At 30.9% G+C, this 16,622-nt stretch overlaps 3 protein-coding genes across 9 annotated transcripts in view; 2 read left to right on the forward strand and 1 right to left on the reverse strand.

The window, feature by feature from the left end:
• The window catches only part of LOC126853004 (protein kinase C and casein kinase substrate in neurons protein 1), a 47,929-nt gene extending 43,039 nt beyond the window's left edge, over nt 1–4,890 (forward strand). For 3 of the 4 annotated variants that reach the window (XM_050598379.1, XM_050598395.1, XM_050598387.1), the window contains 5 exons: nt 185–305; nt 1,498–1,608; nt 3,447–3,610; nt 3,694–3,854; nt 4,115–4,890. In XM_050598379.1, coding sequence (XP_050454336.1) covers nt 185–305; nt 1,498–1,608; nt 3,447–3,610; nt 3,694–3,854; nt 4,115–4,227 — 670 coding nt within the window. In that variant the 3' untranslated portion in view covers nt 4,228–4,890. The remainder of the gene's footprint in view (nt 1–184; nt 306–1,497; nt 1,609–3,446; nt 3,611–3,693; nt 3,855–4,114) is intronic. The other variant, XM_050598398.1, reaches the window with a different exon arrangement.
• The window catches only part of LOC126853044 (FK506-binding protein 59-like), a 406,809-nt gene extending 391,294 nt beyond the window's left edge, over nt 1–15,515 (forward strand). For 2 of the 3 annotated variants that reach the window (XM_050598433.1, XM_050598443.1), the window contains exons 2-7: nt 12,480–12,556; nt 12,798–13,134; nt 13,333–13,453; nt 13,549–13,796; nt 13,879–14,388; nt 14,705–15,515. In XM_050598433.1, the coding sequence (XP_050454390.1) occupies nt 12,799–13,134; nt 13,333–13,453; nt 13,549–13,796; nt 13,879–14,388; nt 14,705–14,872 (1,383 nt within the window). In that variant the 5' untranslated portion in view covers nt 12,480–12,556; nt 12,798 and the 3' untranslated portion in view covers nt 14,873–15,515. Of the gene's footprint in view, nt 1–12,416; nt 12,557–12,797; nt 13,135–13,332; nt 13,454–13,548; nt 13,797–13,878; nt 14,389–14,704 lie in introns of those variants that run through there. The other variant, XM_050598450.1, reaches the window with a different exon arrangement.
• Nucleotides 7,881–12,136, reverse strand: LOC126852721 (uncharacterized). 2 transcript variants are annotated; one of them, XM_050597823.1, is made up of 5 exons: nt 11,625–12,136; nt 11,399–11,551; nt 11,219–11,314; nt 9,715–11,040; nt 7,881–9,639 (listed from the first exon to the last, which is right to left on the reverse strand). In XM_050597823.1, the coding sequence occupies exons 1-5, from the start codon at nt 11,751–11,753 to the stop codon at nt 8,164–8,166; spliced, it is 3,180 nt and encodes a 1,059-aa protein (XP_050453780.1). In that variant the 5' UTR covers nt 11,754–12,136; the 3' UTR covers nt 7,881–8,163. The 2 variants fall into 2 exon arrangements, with proteins under 2 accessions (XP_050453780.1, XP_050453770.1); XM_050597813.1 differs by having other exon boundaries at nt 7,883–11,040; nt 11,625–12,135.
• Nucleotides 15,516–16,622: the final 1,107 nt, after the last annotated feature.

Consider the following 16,622-nt stretch of genomic DNA (forward strand, 5'->3'; position numbering starts at 1 on the left):
TCTATCATAATCAATATTAATTAATGACTCTCAGTGTCAATTCAGTTTACAATAATTTAAATTAAATAATAAAACTGGCAAAATTGAAATCTGTGTTTTTTTGTCTCTGCCATTTGATGAATATGAGAAACCTTCGCGTATCACATTATTGTTATTATTTTATGGGTTGTATTATAATTTTCAGGCTTCCACAGATATACGAGGAATTTTATCATACGATAAATAACGCCGATCACGAGAAAGATCTCAAGTGGTGGTCTAATAATCATGGTGTAAATATGGCTATGAATTGGCCGCAGTTCGAGGTAAGTTTGCTTATGCTTGTCTCTCTACGCACTACAAAAACTCTATACTGTCGCATGAAAAAGCCCTGCTCGTGGTTGAAGATCTATTGTTAGACAACATTTAGCTGTAGCGTGGAATGAATATTACTCTATAGTTCTTCCTTTTATTTTACAATAATTTTACCGTTACTCGTTATGTTCGCCTTGTCATATATTCTTTTATTTCTGGCACACTTGGTCCAACAAAGAATACAACAATAATAATGTTTGCCATTAAATATTTGAAATATTTAACATGGAATATAAATATATCTATTTTTAGAGGAAATAAAGCTTTGTTAAGAGAAAAGTAAATTTTCCATATCAAAATAATAATAAATAAAATACTGATTTTTTTATAATAGACAATATATATGTATATGAAAATGATACCCTATTTGCACTAAAGTAACGAATATAAGATCTTACGCACTTGAAGGGAGGCGAACGGACGTACTCTTAATCAGCGTTTTTAACTCCCTCATAACTTGTTATGTCGTCAAATTGTATCGTATAACATTAAAGATTACGCTTTTGTACAGTCGCGCTTCCGAGAAGATACTCCGCTTACGATAATGTTTTGTCTTCTTGAGATTTTAAGCTTCTAACTCATAATCTTATATTTATCTTACTTATATTTGGGAGCGCAACTTCTCTTAAAAAAGAGTAATATCTTATCAATACATAGAAAATTTATACAATCGTATATAACGCGAACTCATCGATCGTCATTTTATACTGAATCACGGATTACATGCATTGCGTTTTTATTTTCTTTTTTATTAACATTTTTCAGTTTAATTAACTTATATAAAAAAACGCCCCCCAAAAAGTATTTCGTTATTACAATCAATTGCATCTTTTGTTTAAATGATGTTATATGTGCCTTTGTCTCCCGTCAGCGCGCACTGTGTCAATGGTTAAACTCGTTGCCAGAATAACGCCCAACCCCATAACGTCACCTCTCGCCTCGCCTTTTTCTTTTTATCCGAAAATACCTTAAACAATATCGAGAATTCCCATATAATGATATAAATATTATGCAATATATTTTTAATATTAAAAAAAAGAAAATATAAAATTACAAGAGAGATAGAGAGGGAGAGAGGAGAAACCCATGACAATTTTCCGGAATGCATGCATGTGATTGTTTTGGGACGTTGCTATTATGCAGGACTACACAGAGGAGTTCCGCGAGATCACGAAGGGCTCGAAGTCGAAGGAGGCGCTCCCAGCAGGCTCCATCACACTCATCAATCAACGCCCGGTCGGCGAGGATCTGCATGTAAAGTTTTGTTTACACGTTACACACACATCACGCACCGCCCGCAATCTCATTTTATAATTGTTGAATACATCCAAAATCCGGTGCGGTCTGCTTCGACTAAGATTCATCTCGATCACGTTGAAACGATCGAGAGGTCATTCATCACCGGTTAGACAAGCACGTGTTAGCTTTTAACGCGGATGTCACAGCTGGTCGCGAAGTCATCCAAGATGGATTTCCTTTCTCAGCTTCTAGCTCTTAGCCGGCTTAACCGAATTAACCGTAAATCCGCTCCGCGCTTGCGCTCGCACGTAATCGCACGGATCTCTGCCTAAAGGTGAACATGGACAGCCTCCTTCCTGGGTGGCAGATATAAAAGGAATGAATTTACAAACTATTGAGACAATATACAAAGGCAGGAAATATAAGTTATAAAAGATTGCAAAATTACACTGTTCAAGAAGAGATTATGTTTTTTAAATTATTTTCTAAACATACGTATCTTTTTGTAATACAAATTAATGATATTTGTACTATGTTATTAGACAAAAGAAAATATTATACAGATAAATATACCATAAAGCCGAAATCTAAGCAAACAATTTTTATTTGAATGATATATTTTATAAGATGAAAAAATTGTGTCATTATTATAACAAAAATAATAAATGAACACATTGTACTTTAATAATCGTTCTTTTGACTAGATTTAAATAAAAAAATTTTGCGATCTTCAAAAGTTTGTAAATTGACTCCTTTCAAGATGCTTATAATCCTGTTCATGGTATACGGTATGGATAATTATATTATTACAATAAATATAAATCACATCGAGCTTAACAATAAATCATATGCCTGCAACCGATTGTTAAAAATCACATGCGACATATCTGCATGTTTCCCATGCTTAAAAATATTATATTACTATGAAAGTGTCGTATTATATATGGAGTTAAACAACGAAAATATAATATAGAATTAAATTCACGAATAGAAGAATTATAAAAGTGTACCAAGACTGTCGTACTTTCTTTCAGACACAAATTTTTCAAATATGCGTAAATTATATTGTAATAGTATTTTAATTTAATGTATAATGATCGAAAGGGGTATTTAATGGAAATTACAAACTTATATAGACATTTAATGATATTTATGAAAGAGAGAAGAAAATTTCAAAGAAAATGCGATAGTTATTCTACGTTAATTTTTTTTTGCATGGTATAATATGAAATTTTGTATATAATCATCAAGAGCTGAATTATATTGTTTAAAAATATCTCATTTAAAATGTTTCTTTTATCAATAATGACATATTTGTGACTAAGAATCAAAATAACATTACTTCAACTACTCATAATTCATATAATCTGTCATATAAAGTTTTTGTCATGTTAATTGTTAGGATTTATCTAAAAAAAAACCACAATTTCAAGCCTTATTGTGCTTTGTAAATATGCACTTTTTAAATTTATAAATTATAATGAAAATACAGATGTATGATAATAGTCTATCTTCTCTATAAAAATATCTAAATTTCTTACATTGTCAAGTGAACAGTGCTTACTACGAGAGAACATAGTATATTAAATCAATCAATTTTTCTTTGACATATGCAAGATTATTGAGAAGATAGGCATAGTGAAATAGCAAAGGCTTTAAAGAAATCGCACATGCATCGTTGGCATGCTGATTAAATATTCATAGCAAACGGCTCTCGAATCATATGAAACATTTGGTTGCACGCATAACATTTTCGTCGAGCGAAATTCGTGCATCTTTATCGCGATTATGCACTATGTTGAATTCGTCGAGATATATACTTACTCTAATATACTTCCACACATTTCAAACAGGAATTTCCACCGGTCAACAACAAATCAAAATCGAAGTCCACCGGCCGTGTAATATCAGCGGACAACAATCACGGAGATAGCAAAACCGACACAATAAGTTCGAGCAAACAGTCTTCGGAGAAGAACAACGAGAGCGATAACGTCAATAGGACTGCAACTATTACGTAAGTTTGTTGAAAGTGGCTTGCATAAAGCTCTTTATCTAGTAACCAGTAAGAACCGCATATGAAATGTATGATGATTGCAGTAACGGTACTAACGCCAAGCAAGAGTCAAACCCATTCGAAGAGGAGGAATGGGACGAGGACGGTGGTGAACCACTGGTTGACAATGGGGAACCAGGGGTTCCTGTGCGAGCGTTATACGACTACGAAGGAGCTGAAGCGGACGAACTTAGTTTTAAGCAAGGTATATCAATATAAACGTGTTTTTCGCAAAATTTTGAAGTCAATCGATTCAACTTGATTTATATGCATAATTAATTGATAAGATATCATTTTCTATATCTAGAGCTAAAAATAGAAATATACTTGTCTTGTTATTTCTCACGATTAATATAATTTAAAAAGTAACCGATAATGTTATATATATGTATATATATATATATATATATATATATATATATATATATATATATATATAAATCGAATTTTTACAATTTTTCTCAGGAGATGTATTCGAGAAGTTAGAAGACGAAGATGAACAAGGATGGTGTAAAGGAAGGAAGGACGGTAAGGTGGGTCTTTATCCGGCGAACTATGTAGACTTGGTGTCGCAATAGATTCACTATATAAAGCCAAATCCACAAGTTCGTTAGTTACTTAAATATGTAACCTTTGCGCGAAGAACAAAATTTCGTTTCTCTTCGCTGTTGTCTGCGCAAATTGTAATTCGTGGAACGCCAATTTCGCGGCGCATTAAAAGAGAAATTAATGATGAATGAATATAAAATAAAAAAAACTGAGTTACAACATTTTAAAGTTCAAAACTTGAACCTAAATTGTCTGCATTTACGAATTGTATAAATAGTGAGAAGTGATTTTGTTTCGAGATCTATCTCCGCATCAGAGGTAACTATAGCGGAGTCAATTTAAATGAATAACTTCTTATGCAAAAAGATAGCTCCTCACTCTTTATGAATGAAATTTGTTTTTAGATAGCTAAGTTAAAATCAAAATCCTTTATTAATTAATTTCAATGGATAAACATTGATTACACGCATGCGGCGCGTATAGCAAGTTTAGATATTGGAATATTGTACAATCATTTTACGGCTCATTGTTGCTACTCACAATTTTTTGGTTAATGCGACAAGAGTTCTATTTAATTTATTGTTATTAAAAAAATACTATTAAAATCTAATGTCTATCTAAATGGTGTCATTGTACATAATAGACATAAGAGTATAGCAATACGTGAAGTTATTATTACCATTTTATATATATATATATATATATATATATATATATATATATATATAACGTTACGATATTTAAAATATGTGAACATATAAAATATACAGAACATTACTTTAAATGAATATTATATTAATATGCAGTATGTAAAAAGTATTCGCGGGACCCAGAAATCGATTATTATTTTCTTTATTAATTATATTTTATAATTAATATATAATAATTTGGCAAAACAAATATATTAATAAATTATTAATGTTATGTTGAATCAAGAAGAATATTTTTGTCTAAAATATGTTGTATGTACATAACTTATTTCTATATAAATCCAATAATATTAGAAAAGTTTACATGAGAAAAATTTAGATAGTTTGTTATTATTTAAAAAAAAATATGATTCACTCGTGTATATTTCGCACAGAGAATTAACTGTAACACATCGTATACTAAAAAGTATATAGAAATGTCTCATATTAACCATTATTGATTTAATAAATGTAATAACATCTATCAAATACCCCATACATGTATAAAAAAAATATGGAATTAATTTTTCTGAAACTAAATACATAAAATTCCAGGAAGTTACTCTACATAAATCATATAAAAGCAATGTGTAGCTAACACTTTACTTCTGAATATCGCAATATTTTTCGTAAAAATGTTTCTTTAACAATGAATTATTTAATGTGTTAGCTACAGAGTCAGAGGGATATTTGATTTATGATTATTGTAAGACGAAGAAACTAAATATTCATTGTGAATACATTGTGTCTATGTACACAATATTTATGTAAATATCATAGAATATAGTGAAATCTTTTCTTTTTCAATTCTTTTTTAGTCTGATTTTTTTATAATCATTCATTTATCAGCCCTCTAAATTACTTTGTGAAGGGTTTGCAACTTACAGTTGTTACATAGACCCTTGACTTGTGTATAAAATTTATGTATATTTAATAAATGACTTATACAAAATATTCTGTCCATTTATCACATTATATTTATCAGAGTAGTAATATATCATTATACATACATAGATGAAATTTGGGATGAAAATTTCTTTTATTATAAGTAAAAGTGTAATTATTTATAACTCAATTCATAGTATCTAAGTTTTATATTGCACTAACGTATTAAATCATCAAAATCAAATTATATAAATAAAAACTAGCTTTTATATCAAATTATAGTTACATTATTAAACTTAAAATCCTTAGAAATTCTTAGAATGTTTTAATGTAAATTACTTATTTTACAGGAAACATTACCTTTTTCTGATTTATACATGTTTATCATTCTAAACTATAATAGCATTAATTTTATTATTATTTTCTTATTTAGCTTCTAGAGGATAAATTATTTTTAAAACATCGGCATAATCATCATCTAGCGAATTATATAACAAATAGTACAAAAGAGGATATAAGAAAAAAATGTGTTATAATACAATTTGAATTATAGACTGATGAAGAATGGACGTATAATGTCTATCAAGAACCTGGGGTGTGCAAAAAGAAAAAAAGGGAAAATAAAAAAATAAATTTTTTTCAAACAGGATCAAATGTCAGTTAATCATCACCTGAAACAGCAAATTTATTAATTCAAAAAGCATGATACTCCACAAACAAATTATATTGTAATATATTTATATACATGCATTTAAAATCATATAATTAATACTATTATTACTAGTATTACTAGTATTTAACAAAATTTTAATATGGTATCAAGTATACACAGTATATTTAATTCATATACAATTTATTATTTTATAGAGGTACACTTTAAGTGATTTATTTTAAAAAATTAAACACTTTTCACTATCAATATAATTATTATATATATTAAATGTTTTACAGAATTTTTTCTTTAAAGGAAAAAATTATTTTTCCAAATGATTGCTGTCATAAAAGGAAGCATTCACAAAAGTAAAATAAATGTTACTAATCTTTCAATAAAACAAATTTATGATTTTCAATTTTCTATTGATTGTGTAAAATTTGAAAAAATATTTATCCAATTTATTATTTAATGATGTTCGCAGTTACAACAAAATATAATTTTTTAAATAAGTTTTGAAAAAAAAAATCTTATAGAATTATAGAATTAAAATGTATTGATATTTATAATAGCCAGAAATATACGATAAAATTAACTTAGACATTTCATAAAATATAACTTAGACAACTTATATTCTATGAGATAGATTTACTATCTACATGCATCATTAATCATAAGAACAATTTTGTAAGAAAATATAAATATTTGCCATAAAAGAGAAAGGAAGAAAGAGAGAAAAAAGAATGTGTTATGGCATAGAAAATTTAATATTCAAAATATATAATGTATTATATTAAAGAAAAGGAAAATTGTATTTTTTACAATACTTTCTAGTATATATTCTATTAAAAAAAGAAAAACAAGAAGAAAAATACAAAGAAATTACCTTTTAAGATAAATATATACAATACTTTGATTATATGAGCATAGAATAATTTTTATAAAATATTCTTATAACCAATGATGCATATTGATGTAAATGTCATATAGAATGTAAATTATCTAAGTTATCATATTTTATGGAAAATTAAAATACATTTTTATTCTGCATCTCTCTATGATAAATTTCAATAAATTTTAATTACATATACATTTTAGATTTTAATTATATACATTATTCTTATAAGTTTTAGTTTTATAACTAATATATATTACATAAAAACTATATTCTCCTCTCTTTTTTAAAACAATATAATTTTTCCAAAATTTATAATAATATGTACATTTCTCTCTCTCTCTCTCTCTTTCTTTCTAAAATATAAATTTTCCATGAGAGTTTATGTCTTATAATAGTACTTTTATTTAAAATAACATATTTTAATAAGATATTTTGAAATAATAAAGTAAATGTAAATTTCTTATCTTATTTGAATCATAACAATATCTAATCAAATTTATCTTTTATAAACAAAAAGAAAAAAAAAATTTATATTACATGTACAAACTTCATGTAACTTATAAATTATTTAATGTTCTTAGATATCATTATATAAATAATGACAAACTAAAATTGCCACATTTTTCGGTTAAACATACGGCTGCACTTTTCCAAAAAAAAACACAATTTACATGTACATTATTGGCAGGTTTTGTGACAATTATGTAAATTGTATAAATGTTTTAAATATAAATATAATTGCAATCTTAGTTGCTATGATTTTTATCATCCGAAGAATATTTTAGAATATTCTCATTATATGTATATACTGTATATATATGGAGTGAAATTTATAGACATATCAATGGGTTGCGACATGTTCTTGCAAATCCTCCAATATGCGAAACGGCTTGTCACATAACTGACATACATGAGCATTTCCATTGTGTATGTCCAAATGTTCTGCCAGATCTTCTTCTGCATCAAACAATTCGTCACAAAGCATACACTGATACTGATTGATGACTTTCATTCCTTGCTTCTCCCATTCCGCTATCGCAACTTCTTCTTCGTGTTCCTGCATATGCATCTCCAACGACATCTCCGAATCAAACGATTCTGAGCACTGACCGCAATAATAGATTTCTATTTCTTTCGTTTCATTATTGCTCTTATTATCCTGATTTATGCTAATCAAATTGGGATTGTCGTCTTCGTCATCAAACAAGTGTTTACCGACGTGCTCTTCTAATGCTTGATCTGATTCTAGAGTATCACCGCAGATAGCACATTGATATTGTTCTTTGCTATTGCTCTGTTCCCCTTCGCTCAGATCATCGCAATGTTTTTGCAAGTGATCTTTCAACACTTCCTCATCCGTGAATATTTTATCGCATAGGAAACAGGTATATGTTTCCTTAAACTTTTCTCCGATAGTTTCCCCGTTATCGAGTTTTACGCCTGTACTGGTTATCTTGTCCGACTGGATATCAGATTGATCGTTCTTCTCAGTTAACACATTTTGCACTTTCGTTTCAATTCTTTGATCTTCTTGTGGTGTTGTAGATTGCGTTTTCTGTGACATATCGATAGTGTTGGATTTTTTGTTCCCGATTGCATTTACTATGTTGAATTCTGACTGATCATGACTTTCCAAATGCCGCACAAGAAGCTTCTCCGTTCGGAACATGGAATTGCAAACATAACACTTGTGAATCTCTGTAGCTGTTTTACAGACATGTGACTTTACGAAACGAGCTTCGACTATTTCGTGACATCTCTTGCAACGCATCATTTTCTGCTTACTTTGTCGCGGCGGTGTCGGTACTGCAATCTCATTTTGTGACAGTGTGATGTGTGTAACATTAGCGCTTGATATCATTTTGTGAGTACGAACGTGCGCCTCTACATCCTTTCGACTGCTAAATGTGAGTGCGCATACTCCGCATATATGATTTTCGGTTATGGCACCCTCTATTCTGATTGAGTCTTCGTAATCGGCCTTCTGTTCGTTCGTTGAATTTTTCTCGACGAAAAGAGGCGTCCATTTAGCGCCATTATCCATAACTTTGACGATCGAACTATTTTCCATATGTTTGACAGAAGCAGCAATCTGTTTGTTCATCCCCGGTGATTTTTTCGCTGAACTGCCGTGTGTTATTGCATGTTCTGATGAAGTTTTGGATGCTTCTTTGGAAGAAATCATATCGTCCGATTTGTCGGAATCAGAATCCAACGCAGAGGTGTTGTAGTCGTTATACTTTATCGGCGGTACAATTCGGCGTTTACGAGAAGTTACGTTGATGGATCCGCCATGACTGCTTCCTCTTGATGCGGCCTGTTTCAAAATGTGAAGGTTATTGATGTTATAGAGCTTACTCTCTTTTGATATATCTAAACGTTTAATTACGACCTTCGGTTGATATTCGGGTAAATTCATAGCCGCCTTCGCAACCGCCGGCGAAACCCTCGCAAATCCATATGTATCATCTGCGTGTCTAATGATGGAGGACTCGATATTCTTCTTTATAGCTCTCTCTATTATACCTTTCAACTTTTCATCAAGTTTTTTACGAGAAATCGCACTGACGTCGTCCAATTTCTCGGGAAATAATGTTTTTGCGACGCTATCGTTTGTACCGAATATTCTATGCCTCATTTCCTTTTGGACAAAATCTGCCAATTCGACTTGTACACGTTTCAAAACCGATAATTCGTTACCTTCTACCTCGATATTTAAACATCTTTCGACAGATTTGGTATTAACTGGGTTGCTATTTGCATCAGGCGTCACAGGATTATTTATTCTACGTAACTGAACCGCGTCGATAATATCAGTATTTTTTTCCCGACTGCTTTCATCAACATTAGAACTCTTAGAATCCTTTGTTACATTATTTGAATTTTCTTTATCCGCAAGAATCAACGTTGATGTTACGGCATAAGTAACGTCCCCGATCACAAGCTCGGATTTCAACGTGTACGGCGTAAACGTTTCATCATCAACTTGTGATTCGGGTTTTTTTACGTTAACGTCTGCCGTAACGTTATTTTCCACTAACGAAACTGAAGAATTTTCTCGTTCCATTGAACTCTCTAAAGAGGATATATTTTTCTCGGCATTGTTTTTCTTATCAGTTGGGTTTAATAGTGAATTTTTCTTATTTGGCTGCAAAGTACTCGAATGTAAATTACTCAATCTTGTTCTGCGTGTGTCAGAATCTGTGTCTTTGTCATGAATTACAGAATATTTTTCTGTGAGATTCATTTCTAAATTTTTTAACACTTTGGCAATCCTCTTTTGCCTTTCCGCTTCTTTATCCGCGTTATTTTTCGCTCGTGCCTTTTGCACAGGTGATAATTGCGCGTCATCGGAAATTATGGAATCTGTATCAGACACATTCTCTCCTGTTGCGGCCAAGAGCGCCTTTTTCCTCTCTATATAACGCTTTGTGGATGCTTTCCTTCGTTCGATATTTCTGCCGCGTCTCGCAGGTAACAATTTAGTTCTCATCGGTCCTGAAGTTGCTTTACTTTCCATATGCTCTCCGCTGCCATTTTCTGCAGCCTTCTTACTATTATCAGGATCATCAAGCACTTTGCGAGAGGAATCTTTGGATGAAGTTGGTCTATCATTCTCATCATCCGACGATATGCTTATTACATCCAATATAATCTGGCCAGTATCATGATCAATATTTGTAAGCTCTGATGAAGATGCATCTGCTTTAGACTTTTTCTGAAATAACAAAAACAGTCAGTTGTGTTTTATGTTTGGCAAAGTAACTCTTAGATATATCAGTTCAATAATTCTGTCAAGCATTCAATTAAATGTTGTATAATAGCTTATTATTAATATAAACATAACATTATTATGAAATACAACTAAGTAATGTGCAAATTTAAGATAAAAACACCTTATCATTATCAGAAATGCTATCTTCACTTCTATTCAAATGTTTCCTTTTCATATTTTCCATCACACAACTTTCATCCTTTTGAGAATCCTTAATCTAAGATAAAAACAAGAGATAAATATATGATAATTATATTAAACTAATAAAATATAGCATAAAAAGATATAAAAATTTACATACAGAATTAGAAATATCAGATGTTTCCGATATTTCTAACTGTTCCAAAAGAACCTTATTGGACCGTATAAATTGTTCCTTGAACTCGCTCCACATATCCAGCTTATACAAGCATACATGGCAAATGACACTGGGTAAATTTTCTTCATGTTTGACCTATATTAAACAAAAACGGAATAAGCTCTCTAAAGAGGAATATCGAAGTAAACATATCCTCAAAAAAACCTACATCGATAGAAGTGCATTTGGCCAGATCCTTGAGCTTGGATTCCACACTGTCGTCGTGAATATCGGTCATGCAACCGCGATCAGCTAAGCAGATGCGACAGCGCTCGGCCATATTCGATTTTCTTGACATCGTATCGCGAGAGAGTCAAAATAATCCGGGATGTTCAGAGGCGGTCCAAAGTACGTGGCGAATTAATTCGCGGCGGGTTCCCGCACATCACTATCAGTAACCTTAAGATTTCACGTGATTCTGATACGAGCCGAGCCGATGCAGCGGCAAGGATGAAATCGACGCGACGTTACAATTTTCCGAATGACGATCGCAGTTGCCGTATCGTTCAAACTCACTTCCCGCTTCTCCGCAACGATCGGATGCACTCGCGACAACGGCGGGATGCATCCGCCATTACAATGCTAGGCAAAGCACGCAAAGGAATCAAAATATGGCGCACCCGATATGTGTTGTGTGAATCCGTTGGCGCTAAACTCTATTATCTCTTACTTCTTATCTGAATACTGCGTTGGTGTATGTATGTACATACGTATATACGATACCGTACGCACGGGAATAGTCGTTCTTCTATTGGCTAAGCTCCGACTGAATTAAAGACGAGTTCTCATTCGATCATCATCAAAGACGCCGCAATCGAAAATAAGTTTTTATGTCGGTTACACAGGAACTGGAATTTATCGACATTACTGATCGTTGGTATCTAGATGATTTGATGAAGATATCAAATCTCGAATGTGATCAAATCGGTTGTCGGTATCTACGAAAACGAATATTTTCTAGCAAATTCCATGAAATCGATTTGTGCTTTGAAGCATGATTACACAAAACTAGTCTCGAATCCGCCGGCACGCGTGCAAGCGATTGCGTTTCAGGTAGAATAACACATAACTAGTGCTCGAACGTATTTTATTTTCTAAGACGTAAGTATTTTTGTTGATGCATTTTATATATTTTCATACATAATTTCTTTGCATAATTTCCTCTATTCTTGCGGAATCATTTCCTGCCTGCATTCGCGCGCTTTACGCATCGAGAATGTTCTATAATATCAAGCCCGAGAAGCCGAGAACTCGAACATAAAAATTATTATTACGATTTTGTACCGCGGAGAGAAAAAAAAAGCTTTTTCTTTCATTCAATAATTCTGTCTTTTATCTGCAGAATGGCCGAGATAGATCTATCACCTGCAAAGGATAAAGGTGTATTGAAGGAAATTATCAAGGAAGGAGAAGGAGATGCAACTCCTACAACTGGTTGCAAAGTAAAAGTCCATTATACTGGTACCTTGCTGGATGGAACAAAATTCGATTCCAGTAAAGACAGGGACAAACCATTTAAATTTGATCTTGGACGAGGCAGCGTTATTAAAGCATGGGACATTGGTGTAGCTAGTATGAAAAAGGGTGAAGTTGCTATATTGACGTGTGCACCCGAATATGCCTATGGCAAGAGTGGTAGCCCACCATTAATCCCACCTGATGCTACTCTGAAATTTGAAGTAAGTATATATAAATATTAATTGTGTTAATTACTGTCAAATTATAGCTGAAAATAACGCCAGTTTTTAAGGACTTCTGTATATAATATGTAAAAAGAATTTGTTATCTACATATATGTCATAAGAACATTTTAGTATATGATTAATAATTAATAAACAACTGTTTATATAAGTCACGATTCTAATATATCTCTTTAGGTTGAGCTACTTGATTGGTATGGAGAAGATCTAAGTCCAAACAAGGATAAAAGCATTGAAAGATTCCAGATTGTTGCTGGAAAGCCTTATGCTAATCCTGAAGATGGTGCCCAAGTGAACAGTTAGTATCATAAATTAGTAAGCTTAAATTTGTTAAATATATATATTCTTATTTCTATATAACAATTTTTATTACATTTTATTACATATTTTTAGTACATTTGGTTGGGAAGTATAATGGACAAATATTTGAAGAGAGAGATGTAGAATTTACTCTTGGAGAAGGTGAAATTGAGGGAATTGTGGAGGGTGTAGAAATAGCACTGCAACGTTTTTTAAGTGGAGAGAAATCTAGACTTTTAATTAAGAGTAAATATGCATTCAAGGAAAAAGGAAATCCTGAATTTAATATTCCGCCGAATGCAGATGTGGAATATGAAGTAGAATTAAAGAACTTTGAAAAGGTAATTATTATTACTAGATAATATAAGTATCTTTTTAGTGACTTTATAATTTTTTTAACTAATCGTATGTCATTTGTTACAGGAAACAGGCATATGGTCAATGAAGCCAGCAGAAAAGATAGAACAAGCAAAGATACAGAAAGAAAAAGGAACGAAATATTTAACATCTGATAAAATCAATTTAGCTATTAAAGTTTACCAGAAAGTTTTCAAGTATTTAGATAGTAAATCAGATTTCGAAGATGATCTCATGAAAGAGAGGGATAACCTGGTATTAACGACTCACTTAAATCTTGCTTTATGCTATCTAAAAATCGACGAGAACATTTTGGCAAAAGAACAATGTACTAAAGCTTTAGAATTGGACCCTAAGAATGAAAAAGCCTTGTTCAGAAGAGGACAAGCACATCTTAAGCTTGCATCACCTGAAGATGCTATCATAGATTTCCAGCAGGTTCTAAAAGTACAGCCAAAAAATACAGCCGCGTCTAAACAAATTTCAGTTTGTAATTATCTTATTAAGAAGCAGTTAGCTAAAGAGAAGAAACTTTATGCGAACATGTTTGATAAGTTTGCGCAAGAGGATAAACAGGTTTGTGAAAAACAATAATGATGAATAATCACTTCTAATCAACATGATCTTTTCTTGTACTGGAATTTTGTATCAATTGCTGCTGGTCATAAAGTTATTGTTATATTTTTAATTATTTAAAACTATCACATCTGCAATATACAGTTGGATATTGATGGCGATTCATGTTTTAATATTTTAAGACAAACAATATACTGTAGAAAATGCATTTGTTATAAATATCATGAATGATATAAAGATTAATTAATTTAAGTCAATAAATCTTGAAAATAAACTTGTGTTTGTGTTTGATCATAAACCATGAGTAATGTCATAGAAGGAGGAGCAAAAACTGAAGGAACAACCAGATGTGATGCATGGGGCTCTAGGAGAATGGGGACAGGAAGAAAGACCCGGAGGTAGAGATGCAACTGCCTTTGAAAAGGAAAATCCCAACATACTTATGCTCAACGCTAATGGTTCCGGTGAATTCAAAAACATGTAAACAATGGCCTTTTTTTTTTCTTTCTTTCTTTATACTGCCTTGTGTAACTGCCAGTGAACTGATATCTCGTTAAATTTATTTTTGATGTAATTTTAAATACTATCAGCTTTTAAAAAAATTTAACTATATATGTGTTAAATACATGTGTTTGACATATATATTGAGACCTTGCCAAATTTTTAAATATCTTTATCATATATGATGTACATGGATCATGAATTTTATGTTCTTTTATTCATGTACATGAATTATATGCAAAAAATTTTTAAGACCACATTCTCATTCTTTCATGGAATGAGTAGAGAATAGAATATTTCTTTAAAAAACCATCTTAATAGAATACAATTTCAAGACATGATCATGTCTGTATCTATTGTATTCCAATTATGAACGCATCATATTTCAAAATATGGCATTCCATGGTATGATGCCATTGTTCTTAAACTTACTTTAGTATATTAATTAGCATTATGCACACTGTAATGACATCTAAAGAGGAATTAATATGAATTTAAATGAATGAGTACATTCATATGATATACAAACTATCCCAGTGAATAAAAATGCGTCTGGAATTATAATTATGTATTTTGTGTAAGTTAAAAAGAATATCCAATATTAATAAAAAAAAAATACATATATATATATACAGCATTGATTATATGTGCATATCACAAGTGGAAATGAAAATTTATTAATAATGTACATTTTTTGCATACATATATTGTCTATGCTAATTCACAAACTATGCATGATTTAATAGAATTTAAAAAAAAACATTGCGAAACCAAATATATAAAAAACATACAACATGTCAAAAATTCAACATCATTATTTTATCATTACAATCTCTTTTAATTTCCGTATCTTCCTATAATTTTTAATCCATAAACTAAGAAACTTTCTGAATGAGTCAGCATAAATTTGTTTGTTAGAAGCAAGAATTTTTATTTGATATGATATACCATGTCTTCTATGGTGTCTGTCATAAAATAAAAAAAGATTATACATCGCGTACAAAAATTCAATTTTTTAATCATATCTTCAAGTAACATTATATAAATAAAAATAAATTGTTATAATTGTAAAAAAATGCTTGAAAACTAATTGTAAAAAAATTTTATCCAATCTTTCATAACTTTTTTTTCAATTTAAAATAAATTGAAAAAAGTAAATATTTAAAAAATGAACTTTTTCAGTTATCACGTCTGGAAATGTATTTGATAACGTTATCTGTGAATTTAATAGGATACACATATATTCGATGCAGGGATGGCTTTTATAATGTCCAAATCGTGTCTAAAATAGGGATTTTTCGCAATGCATCGATTGCTAACATGCCGAGGGAAACTGGCATTTATCCAGAACGATAAAACGTGGAATAAAATCTTATTCGAACGAGTAGATAATTAAGTGTAATTTTGCATAGAGATAATTCGATAGAAATGTAATAAGAAACGAAGAAGAAAGAAAAAAAAACGGCCCTTAAAGTACTGGAAATGTTATACATGTTATTTAATATTGTGTGTATTATATGCTTATATATTTATAACACTTGGCAAAGTATTCTTTAGCGAGTCGCGAAAACTGAAAAAAATGTTCTTTCTCTTTTTTTGTAACAAAACTATAATATATTATATAACTAATACATGTGTTTTGCTTTGAGAATCAAATGTTCTCGAGAAATAATTATCCTAGATCATTCCCTTTATTTCATCGGAGCGATACATATATATATTCCAAAGCACCC

The sequence above is a fragment of the Cataglyphis hispanica genome, chromosome 1 (genome assembly GCF_021464435.1).
Source record: "Cataglyphis hispanica isolate Lineage 1 chromosome 1, ULB_Chis1_1.0, whole genome shotgun sequence".
In the NCBI taxonomy this organism is placed as follows: domain Eukaryota; kingdom Metazoa; phylum Arthropoda; class Insecta; order Hymenoptera; family Formicidae; genus Cataglyphis; species Cataglyphis hispanica.